This window comes from Vanessa tameamea, chromosome 15, assembly GCF_037043105.1.
Source record: "Vanessa tameamea isolate UH-Manoa-2023 chromosome 15, ilVanTame1 primary haplotype, whole genome shotgun sequence".
NCBI lineage: Eukaryota > Metazoa > Arthropoda > Insecta > Lepidoptera > Nymphalidae > Vanessa > Vanessa tameamea.
In genome coordinates this window covers 9245105-9270337 of record NC_087323.1, presented here as the reverse complement: position 1 = coordinate 9270337, position 25233 = coordinate 9245105, and the positions used below count along the sequence as shown (strand labels likewise).

The following is a 25233-nucleotide window of genomic DNA, read 5'->3' as shown; positions in this document are numbered from 1 at the left end:
TAATAACTTAATTATTTAAAGTACAATATTTGTGAGTATAATTAATTACCTACAAAAAGAGACCTTACATTTTGATCGTTTTCGTGCTTTTTATGTGCTGTATATATGCTTGCAACAGCCAATTTCAGGCAAGCATTAAAAACATACTATGACAAACCAAATTTATTAGAATAATATATTGAATGAGTTCTTTAAATTAGGTACGGATAATTTTCAATATATATATATATGATTGTAGTGCTTGAAATATCTATAAAAACCTATAAAGGTACCTACAACTGACAGCCATAAATAAAAATGTATTCATGCTCGTTCCTCCACCCCTACTTTCCTCTTTGCTCCATTGTCGTTAGCCAGTCTCGGTAATGGGGCGCTCTTCACTAAAGAACTACATACAAAAAGGCAAAAAAAAAAACAACCAGACTTCAATAAAGTCTCAGTCAAGGTTGCAGGTGAAAAAAACCCGGGTGCCTTAAGTACGGGGCATCTTGCCGATGAATATTATAATTCTTTATATACTACTTATCCGTAATTGCCAAATAAATATAAAAGGTTCTGGAAACCATGTTTTGTTATTGTATGCTTGACAATTAAAACAAAAAATACCATCAGTCATAGTAACAGAATCATCATCATCAGTACATTTTTGAAACATCCATGGGGGTAATTGAAGAAAAACAAAAAGAAAATCATTGCTATCGTTTATTGATTTAAAATACAAAACTTAGTGACATAAAGCTCTATCCTTTTATTGTTACAGTGCCTGCGAACTGACAATTCGATAGGAAATAAACATTTAGCTCCTCGCGCAGCTGTCACTCATCCAACATGTCAATACAAATAAATAGTCAAGTATATAACATACTCAAGCAAACACCTTGACCTAGGGCCGTCCTTGAGTAATGGTTCAGTTTGAACTTTACGAATAGATTGGTGTTATTTTTTTGTATCAATTTATCACTTTATCAGGCTCCGTTATGTAAAATAATATTGGTACGACGGGTCCCCTTTAAGGCATTGGTACGATAGCTGTTCAGACTGACTCATTTTTGTTTAGCAATTGTTTAAATGTATTCGCTTCGAAACACGACACTCGTCGAGCTATAATGAGTCAGTCTGAACGACATAGAGCAATATCACAAAATATGTGTACAATCGATTTACAATTAATATAATAAAAAAAATATTCTCATAACATCGTTACATTTGAATTATGAAGAACATTTAACATTATCGTTTATATTACAAGAACTTAAGAACACTTGAGTAATCTCGGAGACCCGTCAGCATAATAATTTGTTACTTTCCTATAATCAAACAAAACTGTTTTCCCATACCTATTTCTTATTCCTAACAATCCTATAACCTCATGAAGCAAAAAAGTATTAATACAGTAAATATTATACAGATATTCGAAAAATTTATATTTCAGACCAGAGAGATTAGAAATAGACTCAAATCTACAATTAAATAAAAATAACAGTTGGAAAACAGTTGCAGCGCTTACAGAGCTAGAAATCAGATAAGAAAATACTTTCATGCTTCATGTACGAAAATAATTGTACCATACAAACATTGTTATTTTAAAATAATTTTTGGGGGGTGGGGAGTTGTTTTTATATAAAAAATCACGGCAACATTCTGCAGCACAAAAAAATCTGCTATCAGTTGCAATGTCATCGTTAGCCGCTTCACCCTGAACGTCTAACATCAGTCGGTTCACGAACTATTATACACAATTGAAAAAAATATAATTTGCTAAATCACATCTGTTCAGGGTAAAGTAGCTAATTCTAAGGCCCGCTACTGACGCAACTTTTTAACCGACGCTTGTACCCGCAACCCAGGACAGCTGTGACCGTTAATATATTCGTATTAAATTATCCTCTATGGTATTTCTGTGTCTATAACAGAGTATAAAAAAGCTACTCGTTAGACCCTAATCGACTATCCACAGGATCCCGTCAAAATTATGCAAAGTCGATATTTTATTGCTATACAAGCAAAATCTAATATACAACCTCTTTGCCTCTTTATTACATACAATATAGACACTATAGAATATCCAACTCCATTTTGTACCAAAGAGTCCCAGTATTCTCTTATAACATTACAGTATACAATATTATACAAATAATATGTGCAATACATTTGTACTACAAGGTACAACTTACATAAGTCACGTTTCACGACACACAATCTTGGACGCAAAAAAAGCAAGTGAGTAGCGGGCCTTATCCATAAAAGTTCCGGCACAATAAGGCAGTGATTCAGTGTATGCTATACAAAATATCTCCGTTACAAAGTTACGACCAGTCTGTTGCAATGAGGTTAATCTATTGTAGATTCAAATCCAAAAAGGTTGAACAAGTCAGTTTAATTTATTAACTCCTATTTGAAATACCCAAAAAATTTTATATATGATCAACATTCCCGTAACCTACAAGTACATTTTGTGTTTTTATAGAATTACCTATACACTATTCTTTGTTTTACATATCGTCTGAATATTCCAATGGGTCAAAAATAACCTATATGTATTAACACAGTACACGTATATTGATGTACAGAATCTCAAATCTCATGCATTCGAGATTGGAGTTAAAACATTTACAATATACAACAACTCTGAAATGCGAGGGCAAAGTTTCAAATGATTTCAACGTCAGGAGTATCGAATCGAATCAATTTGTGCAGTCAAAAAATACTTTTTTTATTATTATTTTAATCTATTTTTTTATTTGGTTGTATCGATAAAATGAAATTCTGTTTGGCCCTTTGATTTTCAGTCATCAGTTGCCGACACTTTAAAAATATAAAGCTTGCGATAATTAACTGAACGAAAGCTTAACTAGCATAGACGTATCTAAACTATATCAACCGGTTTAAGTCGCAGTCTGTATCCATTATTAGTCGGTCTCCTAAATTTATGTACAATATTTATTTTCTACCATATTGCGTCTTTGATATGCATTGCGTAACAATAAAAAAACCTAGCTTTCATGCCCTTGATGCGTCCGGATGTGGGGGGCCTCCGCGGCCCCGCGGAACCCTCTAAGTACGGTCGAGTGAAGCGTTTACGAACAAATAATACAATACACGTTACAACGTAACAAATCGTCACCACAACGTCTCTTTACAGTCAGACTTATCGCATTAAATAAAAATATAGAATTATAAATATGGATTCAGTCCGAGAGCGTCGCCGCGTATCGCACTCGCACCGCGCGCGCCACGGGGCGGCGCCACACTCGCGCACTGCAGTCTCGCGCCGCGCGGCGCCGCGGCTAGTGGATGGCCACGGGGCTGTGCTGCAGGCACACGGGCTGCAGCAGGTCGTCGTCGCGCCGCACGTCGCGCACGTCGCGCACGTCGCGCACGTCGCGCACGTCCCGCACGTCCCGCACGCCCTCCACGTCCATGCGCTCGGCGCCGCCCCACAGCCGCGCGCCGCCCACTGCGGAACGAGGAGCTCGCTGCTGTTACACCTTAGCTTAGTGGAGCCGAAATCGTCAAAACCTTCATCTAGAGGTGATCGATGATGATGATGATGATGATGAGCGATACTCAAAAAATACCCAAATTTTTATGAATGGATCAAATTTGAACATGTGGTTTATTTATTCATAGAAGTTTTGAACGATTTCAACCCCAAATCTTAAATGCTAGCTAATTTTTATATAGTGAGGGGCTAGTAGTAATCTAGGGAGATCTAACTAATTTATGAGGTACCTAATTAAGGAGCTACTTGTAATGCCTAAATCATATGAGACAGTATTTTAAATATTTATCATAAGATGTTTATATAGATTATCAAAATCATAAAAAAAAAAATAAGTAAACATATTATACGATACAACAGAAAACGATTACTCGGTATCTGCAACAAAATTATGACTTTTACATAAAAATTACACAATTAATATAATAAAAAAAACACATTGGACTACACTGATTTTGCTAGGGAGTGATTTATAATCTAGCGTTTAAAAGATACAAAAGTATATTTAAAAAAATTTAGTCATACACTGCAGTCATAATTTATGTTATACAATAATTGCAGAAACCGATGTTACACCAAAAAGCCATGCACTACGATACGATGGATGAAGACATGCCAAAAGAATCGAAACGTGGAGCGTCTACGTAGGAGAGTGACAGAGGCGATGGCAACAGTATTGAACATTACTTGAGTCTATTCTTAATTTTGTAAAAAATTTTTTCCAATAAACATATGAATGCTAGTTATAGTATATAATAGTTACTGAATAGCTATATTATTTTCAAATCAATTATTTTTAATTGTAATGTGGGCAAAATAGTAATATTATTAAAGAAAATTGGAAACTTTTGTTTCGTCAAGTGGTTATAATTGAGTTATATAAAGTTATCTGTAAAAATTTATACAATTTTTTTACTGTTGTATAATTTCCATAAAATTGCAAATGTAAGACATCCATCATCTATTTCAGAAGCGTACTTTTAAACTCAATTCTTCAAAGATGATTTCTGCTTAGAAACAAACTATGTATGTATATACAAATATATACTTGACACTAGTACTATGTTATTTATGTAATTGTAATACTATGTAGTTTATGTAAAAGTAACTCTAATTATTGAATTATTTCAACACTATCACAATCGCACGTCACTCTCGCGTGACGGTGAGGGTGAGGGGTCGGTGGGAGGGGGTGGGTTAAATAGCATTCCTATATCAAGACGGCAGACCTGGCGTACAATGTTAGGCACATGGCGGCGTTAGTGTCGCGAGGGGGTGCCGCCGGGGCGCTCTAGTCATCGCGATTCCGGGCCATCTGCCGCGAACATCGACATTACACACATGCTATTAAATATTAATTTGGATTTTAATGGATAATTCAGCGTAGACATAATCACTTCATATATCAATTATTGTTTTAATCATTTCATTGTACTTACAATCGATATAATATTTTGAAAATAGAGACAAGATATAACGATCTTTTTTATTTATTTGAATGACGGTAGGTTATACATTTATGTAATCATGTCAAAGCAATAACATGAATGTGTCATTACCAACAGCTTCGCGTATTTAATTAAATCGAAACTAAAATATTGGCAAGACCGTATAATCGTAGTAATTCTATGAAATGTTCCACTAAATGTACATAAATAAATGATTAAAAATGAAGATAAATTTTGTCTACGCTTGTTGTTATTTAATAAAACGGCATCCAATCTTGATATTATTTACAAAGAGTTAGAAATTATCATGTTAATTCAACAGCACAGAAACATATAACACATATTTAGCATATTTATCATACAAATGTTTGCATTAAATAGATAATTTACATAAATAATTTTGATACCCGATTCTAAACCACCCGTATAAAAAATGATATTATGACAAAAGCTTCATGTGTTAGCAGAAACACAACAAAAGCTCGAAATGATAATGTCAGATCTATATCTACACAGTATCATAAATTAAAACATATTCAGAACCAACAAAATCTGGTAATGACAAAAAATAAAAAAACTAATATGCATTTGTCAAATCTCTTGAATTTCATATAATCTTTAAAGGATATGTTCTATGATATGTAAGTCCAAGATAATCCATTTTTTGAATTATCTAGGGCTTTCCATTAGGGCTTTACATCTGAGGAGCCGTAGAGAATAGGCTGACATTAACCTAAGGTAGTATCGATGATGTAATTCCACTTGGTGATCACTGGAGTAATTATGTCTCTTCTTGCCCCTTTTTATGAGACCTTTATGGAGAACTATACCTGTGTAAGACTCACCGGATGGGTGACGCAAATGCACCATTTTTTTTAAGTTTGGCATCTGTTAAAGTTATGTACACTTGTCTTTGACGCGCATTCTTCTATAAATGTAAGTAACTGTGGATATGAGTAGATAAAAGTGACCGTACCCGTTACGCGACAGCAATCATTGTTGTTCAGCGCTATCGAAGCATATCTGTAGTTTCTGCCCCTTGAAACTGTTTATTCTAACAGAGGTAATACTGAGTTTGAAACTCACCATGATGGGACTGCATATTTTGTTCAGCAACAATAACTTAGTTGCAAATCTTAGTCTATCGATATACAGTGAGATATTTTTTCTCTAAGAGGGGAGATACTGACCATGCTGGTGATGCGACTGCGCTTGCTGCGTGTTGGTGGACTCGTCGGCGGTGCGCTTGAAGAAGTTGTGCTGCAGCGCGTAGTACGGCGTCACGCGCTGCTTCGGGTCGTACTCCAGCATGCGCAGGATTAGGTCCTGGAATTTAAAATAAGCCTCGTCGCTATCATTTGAATACTAGAATTAAGAACTAATACTAATATTTCAATACTTAATAAATATTATTGAAAAGTCGCTTAGGACCCCGCTTTTGAGGAGAAGTTTTGGTGCTTACTCTACCACACTGCTCAAATGCGAGTCGGTGAACACATGACAGATTTTTATCCATCACATGCAAGTTACCTAACAATGATTTCCTTCACCGTCGAGCGCTAGATGAATTATAAACACAAATTAAACACATGAAGATTTAGCTGTGCTCGCCCGGTTGAACTCGGAATCATCCGGACCCCAACAGAGCTAAAAGCGTCAACACAAAAGTGTGTACAATGTACCTTGAACTTGAGGTAGTCGGAGACGGAGTGCCCGGGCTCCCCGCGCCGCCGCGCCGCCGGCCCGCCGCCCTCCACGCCGAGGATGTCGTGCAGGCGCCGCGTGCCCGCCGCGCGGTACTTCCTGTAACCGCTGCGACAATTGTGATGCGTGTCAAACTCTGTACCTTAGCCTTCGACTATATTCCCTTATACCTACACTTAAGCTTTGATAAATACAGCTAAATAAAGATAATATATCTTGAAACATTTAAACATAATATAATTAACATGACACATATTGTTTATTGGTAAATTCAAGTTGAAAATGTAATCATTGAATGATGTAACTCTACAATATAATTATGACGTATTATATACTAATTCTACATATTATATCATAAAACACTAATAAGACTTTTATGAATTGTTTTAAGATGTCACAAAGATTAGTTTTTATTTATTGTTGTTAGTCCAACGGTTTATTAATAATATTTAATTTTTCAAGAAAACTTTTACAACAAACCCATTTAAATTTTGAATGCACGGTATATAAAATAGAGGTGTTATATTTCATGGCTTATATAATAATGAATATGTAGTCTTCATTCAATAGTATTCATATTTTAATCTTTCTCAATATTTTTTACTTATTAACATACTCAAATTATATAATGTTACTCTACTTACCCATCTTTGCCCGCTACCTTCTTTAGGACGTAACCGCCGCCTTCGGACGCCGGTAATTTGTCAAAGAACTTTCTTGTTTTGTGTGCCTGAAGAAATATAAACGATTAATTTGTAATCTAAAAAAAATATATATGAAAAAAGTCTACAGCGAAAGCGACATTAAGGCATCATATACACGAGCATATTGTTTAAAACGCGCGATGTTTGTAACGTTTTGAAGACACATTAAGACCTCTCCTTTATGTTTTAAGTAGCTTTTTTTATCCGTACAAGTTCTATTTAAATTTCGAACGCAAATGCAAGAAAAGAAAAAGTGGAAGGATATTCAAAGAAGCGCTGTTTAAAGGTCCATTGTCAATCAGTGCGTATGTGAAAAGTTACTCGTGCGTACATTGTTTTGTTGTTTTATGGCCAACAATAACCAGTCGTTTACCATTTCATTGTTATCTTTGAGTAGCAAAAGAATTTCGTCATAATTTTTATAAATGGAGCATTTAAAATTAAATCGCGTTTTTTTTTATATTTTTCAAATACCTATTCCTGCATTTTTAGCGCGTTCGTATGGAACGAGGTCGCTTGACTATATTATTATTTAAGCAATCGTTTCGGGACAATGCAGTTAAAGAACCTCTGAGCGTTTTTATACAATACGTTTATTTTAAAGATTTCGATTTACCGTTTAAAATGTGAATATTATTTTAAATAATGAGAAGTATTTGAATTGACGTAACAAACATAGCATTGTGTATCTGTTGTAGTGTAAAAGAAACGATTCCATTAAGTTTCTGTCGCATAATTTTCACATATAGCACGTTCGAGCGTTTCATAAGAGATCTTAAGTGTTCGAAAAGTTGTCTTATTTCCAATTAACAATGAAAGTGGGTCGTAGTGTCGCTATGGTTACACAATTAAACGTCGGCTACATATTGTTCAAAGTTAGACAATTATCGCGAGTTAAGAGCCATTATATCTTCATCCCGAACGCTTTCGCGGAGCTATAATTATTGTCGTCGTTGCAAATGTTTTACAATTACGTATTCACACGATAGATACGTCACAAAAATTGTTTTGTTTTTTTTTTTTAAATACTAATTGAAATGTTTCTTTTTCTATTTATATTTAGCTATACACTGGCATTTCAAAATAAATATTATCGAGATACTTATATATACGAACATGAAATTTATTATTTAATATTGTATTGCATGTTTGATCTTGAAGAACGTGAAGCTTCGTGAAAAATACGATCTTTCATTTGAGGCTAGCTTAGGGGACTGAGAATGGAAGGCGTTTTATGAATAAATATTCTGCTAATATTTAACCATTGTCCATGTTTTATCTTATTTCTTATTGGCTCTCGTTAACACCGTCACTGTTACTTTGATAAATATCAAAATCACCGAATGTTTAGACAAAACGAACAAACGTTTCTGATTATTTGGGACATAACAAAATCAAATGTATCTAAAGAGTTTTTATATTTCCATCTTAAGTAATAAATATACTGATATTGTTGTTTAGTAATTACCTGATCCAACAGGTGATCCGGGGGCATGCCCAGTACTTCAACGATCTTGTTCATTTGGTCGAGCTCGTTGGCTCCGCTGAACAACGGCTCGCCAGTGTGCATCTCGACTAGTATGCAACCGAGTGACCACATGTCGATCGCAAGGTCGTATGGAATGCCTAACAGGACCTCCGGCGATCTGTAGAACCTTGATTGGATGTATTGGTATATCTGAAAGTTAATGCGACATTAGAATAAAGACAGGATAGAAAACTTTGATATAAAGAGTTATTTACAATAAGTAACACAATATGTTTGTGTACATCTGGTATGAGAATCATGGAGATATGTTTATCAACTGGTAACAGGATAAGTTTCTAGTATACCGAGCTCGTAATTAGGTAATTAGTGATTGGTATTATGTATCATAGTTTTCTTCTCTAGTTAAGTGCAAAGGTTATGTTATAAGTTGAGACAATAGCTTAAGAGGGCTGGATCATTTTATTTACTATGCACTTAGTAGCTTTAATCTATGAATTGCAAATATATTTTCTGTAATAGTAGATAGAGCTTAGTATACTTTATATCATTCTAAAAATAATTCTATCTACTCTCAGCGTATATATATTTTTTATTTTGTATTATTAAAAAAAAAAAGATAATTACATAGGCTGACGTCAGCATAATAAGAGAAATGTAACATATCATTTCATACGTAAGGTTGCATATTATCGTAATGATATCGGCATAATCGTTTCAATTTACGTTTGGCACGTTAATATCAAAATAACATATTGCATTAAAACATTACGTCATCCTTATTTCGTGAGTACATTAAATGTAAAGGGACAATTAATCCTTTACATTTAACGTACTCACGAAATAAGGAAAACAAACGAAACGGTCAAAGGTCTTCCATATTATGTATTAATTAATACAATAATTATCAATAATAAAATATAATTGTTTACGTATTTAAGCATCTGCAAAGTCCAAGGAGTTCTCTACGACGTACACGCGGACAATAACATTAGTTATATATTTACATACATTTTACGCGCAATTGGAGATAGCCTTTGACCGACGGGTAATTAATCGGAAGATCCCGATGTGATTTATAACAACAATTAGACTACGTGTTAAATAATGGGAATGATCTTGTGGTGAGTTTCCACTGAAACGGTTAGCATGTTATTTGAAATTACGAAAGTCACTTTTAATTACACGACATTGTCTCAATGTTCGTTTGGAGACTTAATAATATTAAATCGAGAAACGTATTTTCAATGGATGCAGATGTTGACATGTTCGATGTTTTAAAATTAATTTTATTAGATAATTTTCATGGTTTAAATGGAATGAGGTTTAAAATCCAATTGTATTAAAATTAAAAATAATTATGTTTATTACTTTCACAATAAAAGTAATTATTACACGGGAGATGTGCCAATATTATTGCTACTATACTTATAATGATTCTCTGACACCATTTTTCGTGAAAACGATTTGCTCTTCGGTACTGTTTACTAAAAAATACTAATTACAAGACTGTACCTTAAAACAAACATCTTCTTGATTCAAATACTAGATACATACTTAATTAATAATATATTTTTAAACGTTTTTAATCGTCGCATGCGCACAGCTCCAACTGGATGGGAAGTAAAATTAATAAACTTGTCGGCGCAATAAACGCCGCGAATAGCGAAATACGAGCTGATAACGAGCTGCAAAGTATCACATTATGAAATTATCGTAATCATTATGTCATATTTCCGATAATATTTCATTCGTAAGTAAAGTTCTTTCTGCATGCTTTTGTAGCCCTATATAGATTCTATTACTAAAAATATACTTAGAATTTAAAATTATTATTTCTAGGATAATCTAATGATAAATATAATTATTGGAAGCATAAGCAAGCAAAGTAATCGGAACGAAACATTACAGAATTGGCATGAGATCAACAATAAAAGTGATATATTGGTGTCTCTTTCTGTCACCGTTGACTTGACATTAGAAAGAACACACATCGAAAAGAAATCTTAGCAACTATAGGTCCAATTGAATTAAAATTTATCATAGTTACTGTTTTCGCGAGGCAGACGATTACTAAGAAAAGAAACTTATTAAATATTAAGGGGAAGTGGGAGGCCGTTTAATATTAGTTGGAATTTGACAAATTCCATACAATCAATTTCAATTTAGAACGCATTCTATTTACGTTTCACTTCGGTTACATTACTATTCTTGTTTTTCCCTCGTATATATTTTTCTTAGTCGCATCTTATGAAGTTTCCACATACAAGACGTTAATTACACGCAACTTATGATACAATACACACAATTATTACGTAAATTCTAGTCACTATATATGGATGTAATCATAAGTGCACTCACCCTTTGACCTAGTTGACATGAACTACCAAAGTCCACAATCTTTATGGCTGACCTCTTGGGGTTGCATAGTAGAATATTCTCAGGCTTAAGATCACAGTGAATTATATTTAGTTCTGAAATAAGAAGATAATATTGATTAATACGTTAGGTAGCAATAAAATCAAACACGTTTTATTATTTAGTTACAAGAAACTAAAGCTTTAAATCATTGCTATAATTATTCTATAAAAAAAAGAAAGACAACAAAATTGTTGTAAGTACCCTTCACTCATAGTCCTGTGACTATAAGACGTACAACAAACAACTCAAACATGAGATCTAAGATGTTACATTCAACTCATCAAAACAAATCAAAGTATTGACGTCGGACAATAGAATCAGTGCTAAGTAATTGATACCTACTTAGACGGACCTGCACAAAGAATTCCCATCGGAAAAAGAATTCGTGAGCCAGTGTAATTACAGATAGACCACACAAGGCAATTAATGTCTTAAGATTCCATTGTTGACACACGTACAGTTGAACGAATAATATAATATTTGCAATATTTATTACAAGTACATGTAAAAAAAAGTATCGTTACTTTTCCAATTAAAATCTCAGTAACGTACAAACGTATGCGTACGTACGTGTAGTATTCAAATTGTACGTGTACGTATTCATCGACATTATATAAAAGAAATTGGGGAGAAAAAGCCAATACACAAAAAATACGTTTCACGTCATACAATTTAATATAAACAAATTTCGATGAACAATTACACAACTGATATGATAGAAATCGAGGTGAGTCAACTTCAACTCGCGTAAAGTTTTGGGTAATCTTTCGTAAAGTTAATTGTTGATTTTAACGACAATTACAAAGGCTGCCCAAAACTGTCCGTCTTAAATGACAATTGTTTCGCGTTTCAATTGAAATTAAGGTACTTATAGATATGGAGTAAGATTAATACGATTAACTTTAGAACAAAAATGATACAAATACTCTGATCTTATATAAGCATAATGTACTTTTTTATTTTTTTTAGATCGAAAAATTAATGCCCGTTGATATGCTTGTTCTATATTTTAAAGCATCGTTCATCAAAATTGATACTTTATGTTTAAGATTTCAGATATAATACCTTCAACGTACAATAGATGGCGCTCAAACGGCAACAACAAATTTATTACAAAACTTAAGATGGTGGTAGATCTTTGTGAAAACCACTTGGTAGATAGCACACGCTCATAAGATATTTTATTTCCAATCAGTAATACTTAACGTTGTTACATTCCGGTTTTACGGATGAGTTTGGCAATGTAACTACAAGTACAAGGGACATAACAACTTAGTTCGCATATGTTAACAGTACAATATAAGGGATGGTTTAACATTTCTTACGTCGTCAATTTATATAGGAGTACGCGAACACTTAGTATTATTTGGCCATTATCCAGACAACCTAGCTGTATATTGATTAAAAAAAAAGAAGAAAAAATACGCATTGGAATGGACGCCGAGATTTGTTTGTTACTTCATTATAGGCTTCTATAATGAAGTAACAAAAAAAAAAAAAAAACAGTAACTAGAGATATACTCCTGTACTAAAGTCACTGTACTTTCAGCATAGACGATAACAGTTTTTAAAAGGCTAATAAAAAAACGAGTTCAATTATAAGAAATTCGTTTAATAGTCACATAAGTAAGTGAGGTCGATATTGATACGAATCTTATGAGGCGAGAAATAAATATAAACAAACTGCCGCCATTAGCTCATTAGGTGCAAATCGTAAGTCGTTACCGTTCTGTGCTTTCTTTTATTCATCCGTTATAAAAATTATAGGGCGTTTATACGGATAATGAATGCTTTCTTTAGTACAGCTTTGTTTATTGCGTTACTTTTATTTATAGTTATTTAACGTTCTGAAACAATCACTACCCACAAATATTTACAACCTGATTACAATATTATTCAGAATGTTTAAAAGCTTAATTAATAATTATATTTTTATTTACAAATCACAGTGTATCTCAGTTTAATCATCTGAATTAATACAGATATCGTATATTAGTTATACATACAGTTTAGAAAATAATAAATTTATTTTTTTATATGTACGGAAAAGGTATCGGGTTAATAATTTATAACGCGTTCATTATAACGTTATTGTGATTCCTTACATTGCTAATACATATGTTGAACATACACGATGGTAAGTTCTCCCAAAACGTGAGCACTGTAAGAAATATCAACAATTCATTACTCTAGTTCCAAGGAACTAATCGGTCCCTTGTACCTGTAATTACACTGGATCATTTATCCTCCAAACCGAAACACAAAGTGTTTGATGTTTGGGGATTGAATATCTGCTGTGGCAACTACTCAAGCGTACCTGTACGATGCCACACTACAAATCCGAAGATAATCAAATAAATATTACTCACCAGGTTGACTAAGGAACAATAACGCGGTGCAGAGCTGTTGCGCGAATTTACGCGTCAGGTTCAGCGAGACACCTCGGAAGTTGGTGTTCCGCAGCAAGTCGTACAGGTTGTACGAGAGCAGCTCGAACACTAGGCACAGGTGGTTCCGCCACATGAAGTGACGCTTCAGTTTTACTGAAATAACAACGAGAACACATTATTATCTTCAATAGTCACACAATATTAAGAAAATGTTCAATATAGCTGGTTTGAATTACAATTGATTGCTTTAAATTTTAAATCACACATACAGGGCATTATTATTATTGTATATATATACATATAACTGATTACCCCTTTTTTAAAGAGAAATCTGAAAACCTCAGTCAACTTTTAAACCCCATACAGAACTAAATTGTTGCTATAACATTGTGTTTTAAGATTAACCGTTTAGTTTTTCTTAATAGGTATGTAATTTATCATATTTTTATATTTAATTATATTTTAAATCATAGCTCCAAAATTGTATTTAAAATTTTCAGTCTAACAGGCAGTTTCTTATACCAAAAGATTTAAACAATCTCTTTTATAAATACAAATAAGGTATTTATCAAAAATGTGATAAAATAAAAAAGTATCGAAAATAAAACCGCTACATTCTGAATAATTACAAAAACTAAATGACTATTTATTTCTTAAAAGTAATATATAAAAATTGCACCATATAATACTATAAACTTACCTATATAATACTTATTTTCGGCATCCGCCTTGTTCATCATTTCTAGTAACTTGACTTCTATTTGTGCCTGGTTTAGGAAAGGTTTCTTATTTTTAATTATTTTTATCGCTACTTGACACTGCTCCTCGTGGTCGTATGCTTTCACAACCTGAAAATAAATACAATATTATTTAATTTGCCTTTCAATTGATTTATATGAAAATTGTATCATCACATATGGCAATGATTGTTTTTTTTTTTAAATCGTCGAAAATACAAAAATGAACAATCGTTGATCGTATTCAAATCAAGCATTCGCTGTACAATGTTTATAGTCTGTAATAGTCGGTATATTATTTGATTATATATCATTATCAACCTCGAACCCATCATTTTATAAAATGTAAACTAATTTTATGGCACATAATTAGGAATGTCTGTTTTAAGATAACTAGATAAAGATCTACATTTATTTGAAATAATAATTTTAATGTTATAAATACTTTTATACAAAGCTATTAAGATAACTTTGTAACTACAAAAGTATCTGAATTCCAATAGTATTTTATCTCACCTGTCCAAACGAGCCCTTGCCGATCGGCGATGAGATCTCGTATCGGTCGAGGAACTTCTCGCCCTGTTTGATGATGTAATCGTGGTTATCATCATCGTAACCGTCGTTATATAGTTTCCTCTCCTTTTTGTTTGAACCGTCGTCGCCGAGGTACTGTTGCGCTCTCCGTTTCTTCTTCGCGTAGTATACCTGTTGGAAATTATCGATTTTAACATTACTGAATATGACAAGATTTTTTTTAAATATTTGTTTGAATGCTCTTACCTATGTTGCGGTATGTTGCTTATCACACACGCAAACACAAATAAAAATTATACTAAATGATACTATGATGTCCATTTATTCTATTTTGCGGCAGAAATTAATTCTATAAAATTCTGTCGTTACCACACACTTATCTAATACATTATTAAAAAGGTTTCAAGTACAAGAGCTTATTTTCAACATATTTAAGTATATAGGTATACCAACGATACAACGCTAATCCCTGGGCAAGCCTAGACCGCTCTGTTTTGACATCGTGCATAATATATGCAGACGTCGGATTAAACGCTAATAAAAACGTCTTAGGCAAAAAATCACCAAAGTTATAGAATATTACGTTTTAAAGCTATACGAGTAGACCGAACACTTTTACAACACAAACTTCAAAGTTAAAAATAGTTCTATCGTAATATAAATCTTACTAAGACTTTATTGGTCAACATCATTAATGTTATTTAATTTCTAAGTAGCTTTTACCGTGTATTTTCCACAAGCAGACTTATTGTTTCCCAGTTTTTAAATAAAGGTTGTCATTATGGAATGAAACGAATGATATTATCAAAATGAATTGGCAAAAGAATTGTTAACATATTGACGTCTGTCCAATATATTTTTTAATTATTGACGTTTAATGAATCGGTTACGTTACTAAGCGAATTAAAAAATGCTAAAAATTCAGCCATAGCGTCCACCACGCATACACGATCAACAATAAAAAGTGTCCGCATGCATTATAGGAAATGAAGAGGCGAAGAGCGCGGGAATTTGACCGGACGTTGACCTAAATATGCGGTTGACATTGATCGACGATGTTCGATACGCTTATATAAAACATTCATACAACGCTCAACGCATGGATTCGGGACTAGGCAGTTCAATGCTACCGGTTTTTTTATGCGGCACCGACGCGTCTAGCCGAAATGAGTGTGACTCATTGTGTTCTCACTACTTATGTGTGGTTGTTCAGATGTCTGCGTTGGTGATTAAACTATATGAGCTTGCATGATTTAAACTCGAGTAGGGTTTCGTATATATTCCAACGTGACGGATGCATCACAGCAGCGTCACATGACCTACAATATCTGGCATTCGCCACTGTTATGTAAGTTACATAGCGGGCAATAACAATATTGGAGACCGCATACCATTCGCAGCGTAGCGGAAGTGTCGCATATCGACGCGGCCAAATGATAACCCAAATTTCTCGCTGCGACCTACATATCTAATACGAAATATTATGTTTTAAAGGAGACCGGCGTTATAAGAGGCGACGGGGTATCGTATCGATACAAAACTAGCCTCATAGCGTAGACTTATTATAAAATCCACGCGGTAGGTTGTCCGCGCGAAATCATGAAAGTATTGTTTCTTTGACTTCGATGTTTGTTGAAGGGTCGGACGATCGGATCGTTTCGGTACCTAAGGTCAGTGTTGTCGATAGACGTGTGTCAGCGGGCGGTCAGGGTTGCATATGGACATCATCAATCACAGGGTTACTGTAAGAGGTTGCGGCAATAGCAACGGTGGCGGTGGCGAGCAGGCCAGTGACCGAGGCACGTGGCGAGATGAGCGCGTCGGGCCGGGGAGAGACGGCGCGCGGCGGCTGTCATTGATTTTCCCCGTTTCCCCCCCACCCCGAGGCTGACTCCCTCCCCGCCGCGTCTCACCCACTTCTAGCGCCCGATAACGAGGTTAACGGGCGACGTGAGCGTCTCCTAAACTTTAATTATACCCGTACACCCGTCGTGCATGTTTAACCCGGCCTCTATTCAGCGTTTTGTTTGCAGCGCACCTGATAGCGGGACGTGATCCACTATTCGGTCGACGCTTAACTATCTAATGAACAGAGCCGGAGATGGAAACGTGAAGGGCGCAACTTGCAGAGCGCGGCGGCGGCTTGAGTTATCGCCGAGACCGAGTTCAATTCAAATCTGCTAACTACGTCTCGACGTAAGCGTGCGACTACGTAAACTTCGTGAATTTATTATAAACATTCGCTATTGAGCTCGAACACTATACCTCGTAACTTTGAGGGATACAAAATTAATACGTACCGCCCGAAAGACTCAACGAGAACAGTTTTTGTGCTTGCTTTTATGTTATAATTGTAAAAACTCTTAAACTAACTCGATCTATAAATTTAAAATCTAAATCTTAATATCTTAATCGACTGCTTCGCAGAACGCTCAGCAGAAGTTTTCATTTACAAGTAATCCATGTATCGAATTATAACAAGTCACTACGCAAGTAATTCGTTCTAGTTAGTTAATGTCCATATAATTTCTGCCACTAGTAGCTGACCTTTCAATTGCACATAAGAAAAAACGTTAATACAAAATTAATAAAGATACCCTCGACTCGTTTTATAGACATTTTGATATCAATCAGTAATGGACTATGGACTAGTATTGCATCCAGATATTATTTCCTTTTATATGTTACGTAGTATAATTTATTGTCAATTAATCATTTCGATCGAGTATCTCAGTGCGGGTACGCATGCCAAATAACTATAGTATTCCGTTGCATCACCGCTTTAGAAGCTCGCATCCTTCATGTGGGCAGAGCAATTTCCTTCAATGATCTATGTTCGACTGGACGAGCTTGCTTTGCCTAAATAAACAAACATGAAAATATGATGTCGGTGTTTTTATACATAATCTTTATCTTAATATAAAAAGAGAGTTGACGTTAATTAGGAGGCGAACTTAAGCCGGCTTTTTTGTTCTGATGGACCCCGTAACTTATTTTGACTACCCCCTCCCTAGCCGTTTATTATGACAAGACAATTATTTATTTGAAATCGATAGTCATACTCTTATAAAAAGCCATAATCATGTCATTTATTAAAAAATAATTGGTAATTCGAAGATAATATTCATAATCAAAATTAACAAATGGAATGTATTTTAATAAAAACGAAATATTTTCGGAAATCATTAAAATAAAACTATGTATAAATAAACTAATACTAGCTAATAGAAATGTCCGAAGGAATTTCCTTTCAATCTCGAAATTAGTTAGTGGTCGTATAACCGGTTATAATAAATTCAATCTTAATCGTGATTTAGTGATTTAGCACATGGTTTCGCTTGTATGTCGATCATCCTGTTTAAATTTCATGTTAAGCTGTTTAGTACATATATTTCGCTTGCTTCGTTATCAAAATAAATGGACATCGAGTCGTCCTAAAAATAAAGGTGACTTCATACATACAGGCAAACAACTATACACGTTTCAGTATTACACTAATCATGTATCTTCCGCTAACTTTCCGTAACATCAATTCAATTTAACTTTTCATCATATACTCACATACTCACTATAAAACAAAAGACGGATAATGTAAAGATAATACTTTAATATACATCGATAGTTCCTTCAGAACCTACAAAGACCAAAAAGTCACGAATAGTCAATTTTACTCGCTTCAATTTTCTAAGTACATTTTACCATTTCAATACCCTCTGTACGCGCTCTTATGTACGCACACTGTCCCATCCAGCTGAACTAAGACTACGTGTTCTTCCGTTGTCGGTTATTCAATTACGGGAGGCCGCCAATGAAACGAGCAGTATTGCACATCCAAATTATTTTCGTCGGTTCGCTTCCGGCCGCAGCATTTATCGGACAAGAGGCGACCTGTTCATTTGATTAGGATGTTTGGGTGAGATCTATCCTAAATTAGTTACCGTTTACATTTTTCTTTTTTTTTGTGTAAAAGCTTTCAAAGACTTGGAGCGTATCCACCGAGCTGCTCCAGTACACGTTGGTGGATACGTATATGACAAAATTTCAACCTAAACCACTAAACAAGATATGAATAAAAAAATTAAGCAAGTAAGAACTTAGTGATCCTGTAATTTTTTATTGTAATATATATTTTCCTTATTAATATAATTTCTAAGCGTTATTAATTTTAAAGGAAAACATAGCGTGTAATACGGTATGTTCAAAATATTTTTTATACTTTGTTTTATCTAATCATTATCCCACCCACATAATTAAATTGAAAAGAAGAAAATTATAAGATCCCAAAAATTTTACATATTTTTAATTTATCGTATCGAAAAAACCCTAATAAGTTTAACCTCGAATTCCCAACACTCACATTCCTTGCTCTACCAAATATTCTGCTGTCCTGAGATGTTATGCCACTCAAGCTCGTAATTGCCTGCATAGTAACTCACTAGACGGACCACCACAGGGCTTCACTGCCGTAATATTTATCAACTATTCACAGGTTTTAAAACTAAATATCTATCTACATTATATCAAGCTAAGAATTCCGGTTCGATTTTTTTTTTGTCTTATTGCATTGGTTTTGTTCTCATATGTTTTTTTAAAAATTACTACTTGTCTTGGTCGCATTATGTGCGTTAACGCATAATTCATTCGATTGAGTTGATACTTAGTGTAGTTGTTGTTAGTGACTTTTGTGAAGATTTCTACCAAAATATTCATCCATCCATCAGTGTACAATAGGTGGCGCGAGTCGTATCGGATGATTTCTTATAAAAATAAATAATGAGGCATTGTGAAGTGAAACAGTTGTTTTCAAAGAAAGTATAAATTATTCTAATTTAAATTTTTTTCACAATGTATTACAGCGGACTTCGTTATTAAATCATTCAGTAAGGTTCGTTTTCCTTTCTATACGGTAAGATAATTAGAAAACAAGCTTTGATTGTATTAATCAGGTCTGATCAAATAAAATAACACTATGCGAGCTCAATTTTGACGTAAAAGTCGAGAGTTTATTTCAAGTATAATATTTTTTTTATGATTTTAAACATTAAGTCATAAATATTCGGACGAAAGAGAAATGTTTGTGTCCCTCATAGCTTCGGCCATATTTTAACCGCGTAACGTCACCGTGACATCATCTGACTGCATATGACGCAACGCTTGTATCATCATGAAATCGATTCGTAAGCTCAGTATGTAAATCATTTATTAATACAGTCTTCATGGTTCAGTTCCGTACATATTATTATGTTTTGCATAAAAAGGTAAGACTGACTTAAAAATGAGTATATTATATACTAGACTCAATTCTTATCTCACATCAAAAATATCACTAACTTATGAAACTGATGTTAGTAATAGTTTGTAATGTAGATAATATTTCCATTATTTTAAGCATAAAATTTTAAGCGAAGGCAACTATTCAGCAACAGACTAAACGTTGTGTGCATTCGTTTCATGAGAGAAATGAATCTGTTCCGAAACGCCGCGTCTCGTCGGAGGAATCCCCAAAAAGCTAATACGAATGCACGCTAATTAATTTTTCACGGCCCCGTCGTCGCGATGGCGAACCAGCGTCGTCGCGACAGACGCGGAGGCTACGAGATCACGTCGTAGCTCGTAGCATCAATTAGAGCGGCGGAACTGCGCAAGTTTACATCATTAACACCATAAAAAGACAGTTATTGCGAGAAAATTTGCGCAATCAATTAGGAGTTTTAAGAGGGGTCGGGGGTGGATGCGTGCAGAGTGCAGCGGCGACGGCGGCGACGGCGGCGCGTCGGGGGCGAGCGGGGCGTAGGGGGGTGCGGCGCGCGCATCTGTGTGCATTCGGCATATTTACCCCGATAGTGGGCGGGCGAGTTCACTGACCCGACCCAATGCAAGGCCCGCGTACGTAGGCCGCGACGCACACGCCGTTTCATTAGTGCCACCGCACCGCACACCCATGCAAAAAGCTAACACTGTGCGTCAAGTGGGCACGCACGCTTTTTAATCATCTGCCGGATACCTACAGCTTAGATTAGCTAGCGGCGGAATTCCATTTCTGATTTGCGAGAGAACGAAGCGTCGTACAGACAGAAGCGCGACTATGGACCGTCGGAGCCATATCGATCTCGTGTTTATTTTCAACTTTGTTCTGCTTAAGCTACGTGATACAAAATTTATAACAAACTAAAATTGTCGTTTGATAGTTTATCGAACATATCATTCTGTGATCAGTTGTCTATCAAACTCGATACCTCAATACCTAGATAAAGCTATCTAAGCAACCGTTTAACCAAAATATACAATTTTAACACAGAAATACATTCTTCAACACGCCTATCGGGCGTGAATGCATGGACATGTAATTATTTAAAACATATCAAGACGTATATGGCAAATGCACACGGGAGTCATAATTATACCGCAGCATTCATAAATCCAGTGATTAAGGCAGACAGACACATTCACGGCGGTAAGTATAAACAGGGGTATACTTATGCAAAGCCACCCTTGCAGTGGGCGAATGGTCGGATGCAATGGCATAACCTACCCCAAGCTTTCCCCTCGTTGAGGCAGGTCAGGGCAGACGCTTTTGAAGGGCATTTACATAATAACCAGGAGTATAGTATTTACAAATTGCGATCCATTAATGACATGCATCGACGATACTATTTTGTTCGAAGTAAATACAAAAAAAATTAGAAATTAATTCATATAGCCATAGTTCCCGTTCAGTGGACCACAACAACATACTGTACACAAATAAAAATTAACGTTTTAATGTATTAAACAAAATAAAATAATATTTGAGCAGACGGACGGTAATTTTGTCATTGGCTTGAGAATGGAATCAAAGATAAATATTATAGACAATGAGATTAATATTTGATGTTCTTCTTCACTATCGAATGTAAAAACTATTAAATAACAACCATACATGTCTTACGGGAAGAAGTTGCCGTATTAGTATATTTACATTTAATATTATCCTGAACAATATAATATAATAAGATCGTTCACAATCTAGCTTCAAGCCAAAAATGTATTGTTGAAATAGTAAACATTGTTTTGCACTAGCGAAGTTACGTCATGATTTATATTGATAATAAATCGTGAAGTAATTAATCGAAAACTTGTACATTTAATTATAAGTTAAGAACTAGGGTCCGAGATACGTACATTAAAAGCTATTTAAATGAAGGTCCGCCTCGAACAGTTGCTACGATTGAATCTTGAACACAATACATGAAAACCTTTTGAGAACTGAAAAATAATAGAGCTCCTTTAAACATTCGCTCGGGACAGAATTTAATCCGATTAGTTGCAGTATACAAATTGATCAAGAGAAAATATAGTCTGCTTATACCTTTGCAATCTTAAGTTTAGTTTTATTATTAGAAACAATTTCGTACTTGCATTCGACTCGACTTGCATACGAATGGTGATACTATTAGATTTTAAACTTCAAGACGTGATTATATTTGAGCTGATACTTTATACGAAACTGATATTCAATAACTGTTAATTAAAGTATTATAAGGTCATACCATACATTTACACAAATTAAATCCTCGTCTGACCTGTTATCTATAAGCATATCGAACCTAATAAAGACAGAATGAAAACAAAAAAATTAGATTTTCCATCATCCTAAGTGGCCGTCTCTAACCACCCCCGTTATTATGCATATACATAAGTTCATCAAGTACGATCGCAGACATCATTGCATCAACAAAAATCGATATCAATTAAGCTGATTAAAAAGTATCCTCTTTTTACACAGCATGGTCACCTGTACGGACGCAAAACATACCATACGTAGTCGCGACATGTATGTATTATGCATCGCGGTGTGCACGGCGCGCGTATCTATCGATATATAAAAAAAATAATAAGCATAATCTATTAATAAAGACCTACCGCAATGTTAAATTGATACAATGTTATGGTATGTTTCAATAACTTCTTAAAAGTTTTTCTTTACGATACGAATAAAAAATCTACTATTATTATTTGTGATATTATCATATATTAGGATGTCCCTTATATGATCAAAAAAAGTTTTTTTTGAATTTCGAAATTCATACCCTCTATTTTTTTTTATAAATGCTAAAACATACTCAAATATGAAATTTCATCTTTTTAACATGATCGCAATCCGTGCCGTGCAAGCTACAAAGTTTATTAAAAGTCATTTATTTACCTGATAGTTTTGTCCGCTATAAAATGAACATAAATATATATCAAACTATATATAAATACGACAAATGAAGTGAATAAGAATTGAAATAAAATAAGATAAACATTATTCTTTAGTTAAAAACATAAAATAATAATAATCAGTCAGGGGGTAACTGATCTTTAACGTAGTTTTTTCCAGTCTGCATACAAACTTTTATGTTCCTGAACACAGTACAACAAGAATTGTTTTTACTCTATTTCAACTGTAATAATTCCGTTAAAATCTTGCATTAATTTGACCGCCCTTTCAGCAGAGCCATTTACAACGATCAAACGACTTATTCTTCTTTTAGTTTCCAAAATAGTAGCATTACCATTAATTAGAGAAAGAAATTGTTTGCTCTTTTCCGATACAAAATCATCTAGTGTTTTAAAGAAAAAACAATTTAAATAACAAAAATAAATACATCAAGTAATGTAAAAAAAAACGCACAAAAAATTAGCTTATCTAACAATTTTTAGGTCAGTTCTTCCTTGGTTGAAACTTAGCGTTTGCCAAAATCTGAGTTTTTATTCCTGTTTAAGTTGGCAATCACTTTCATCTGTTATTATCTTCATCACTAAAAAGTGATACAGTGACTGTCTCTTCACATAAATACCATGAGTGATGGCTAAATTTGCTTATATAAACTTTATAAATTTATACATTAATTTTCATACTCTTTAAGCGCCTTTAAGAAGCACACATTTCGGATAGGAGCTTTACTCGCCTTAGTGCATTCGAGCCAAGGTTTAACAAAAGAAATCAAAATGATTCTTCTATTTTATTCTTTATTCAAGTAGGCTCATAATAGCACTTTTGAATCGTCGTGCTGCCACTGGTTCGGAAAGTAGAGTTTACCAAGAAGAACCGATAAGTAACTGAATAGTTAGTCTTTTCCACCATTTAAATTGTAGAACTTTTGTCAATAAAGTACAATTAAATTAATATATATCCTTCCTGTGAATCAACAAATACTAAGTCACCTCTTCTTTATCATTAATATCTTATAGGGAGTAATGTGTTATTTTAACGTTAGATTTAAATTACTATTAATAAAATTATAAATATAGGAACGACTACATCCATCTCCAAGAAGGATGTTGAATACATTGCGAATTCGGAAACTAGGTGTTAGAAGTTTACCTTTCCTCCTCGTGCCCATTCAATGATGGTCCGGTCACTGCTTTTTTCGAAAGGATGTATAATATTGTAAATATATGTAATATTGTTGTAAACATATTTTTAACTTTAATATTTTGCTGAAAGTCAGTTTGTATTGCTTCTGTCCTGGATTTTTTATCTTCATAATAATTCTCTGAACCGAGGATTTATTAATTTCTGCTCAGATTAAGCGCTTCTAAAACCGAATGAATAATATAAACGGAGTCTCTTATACTTAATGGGCAAAGACCTAAAACTGCGACAAGTTCAGGTGTTATGACATTATTTCCATTTTGGGTCCATTTCCTTTTTGGGTCAGAAATGCCTTCGTCAGAATTTTTGCTTTGTTCCGAAATATAAAGCACTCCCTAATCACAATATTTGCACTTTACTGACAGTCAGCTTAACTTCGCGAATACCGTACAATAAGACTGCGTGAACTTTTCGATTATATGGTAATTTTGCACCTTTTATTTGATGGCTAGACAATCTGATAAGGAAAATATTGTGTTTATCACTTCGCAATCCTATCGACATATTTATAATACATATTGCAATAAACAATGATGCACTAATAATCTTAAAAATAACGTAAAAAATGACAAATAAAATACGTAGTTAGAGGTCGCAGCAGAACTAGTATGGAGAAGTTTAAATCACAAGTCGGCACGGGTTATCGTTAAGAAATCGGGCTTAAATTTTTTTCCAGACAATATTGGGTTGTTACTAAAGTTTTAAGAAGGTATGCGTAAAAATATATCGAAGTTGAAATTCAAGGGACACCCTAATATATATATATATATATGTGATATTACAATTGAATTCGTTTTGTTACGAAAAAAGATAACTTTATGATCTTCTGATCTTTGGCATAATTGATATTCGATCGTAAACATTTTGAAACCATTATTTTCTCAGTGTACATTATGTTGTATTGGTT

General features: G+C 34.2%; 1 protein-coding gene across 6 annotated transcripts in view; it reads right to left on the bottom strand.

The window, feature by feature from the left end:
* Nucleotides 1-688: 688 nt before the first annotated feature.
* The window catches only part of Mnb (minibrain), a 109202-nt gene continuing 84657 nt past the window's right edge, over nucleotides 689-25233 (bottom strand). For 5 of the 6 annotated variants that reach the window (XM_026638867.2, XM_026638869.2, XM_026638866.2 and 2 more), the window contains 9 exons: nucleotides 14909-15097; nucleotides 14356-14503; nucleotides 13635-13808; nucleotides 11206-11318; nucleotides 8827-9036; nucleotides 7299-7384; nucleotides 6633-6762; nucleotides 6141-6276; nucleotides 689-3457 (listed from right to left, as the gene is read on the bottom strand). In XM_026638867.2, coding sequence (XP_026494652.2) covers nucleotides 3288-3457; nucleotides 6141-6276; nucleotides 6633-6762; nucleotides 7299-7384; nucleotides 8827-9036; nucleotides 11206-11318; nucleotides 13635-13808; nucleotides 14356-14503; nucleotides 14909-15097 — 1356 coding nt within the window. In that variant the 3' untranslated portion in view covers nucleotides 689-3287. Of the gene's footprint in view, nucleotides 3458-4731; nucleotides 4818-6140; nucleotides 6277-6632; nucleotides 6763-7298; nucleotides 7385-8826; nucleotides 9037-11205; nucleotides 11319-13634; nucleotides 13809-14355; nucleotides 14504-14908; nucleotides 15098-25233 lie in introns of all 6 variants that reach the window. The other variant, XR_003369003.2, reaches the window with a different exon arrangement.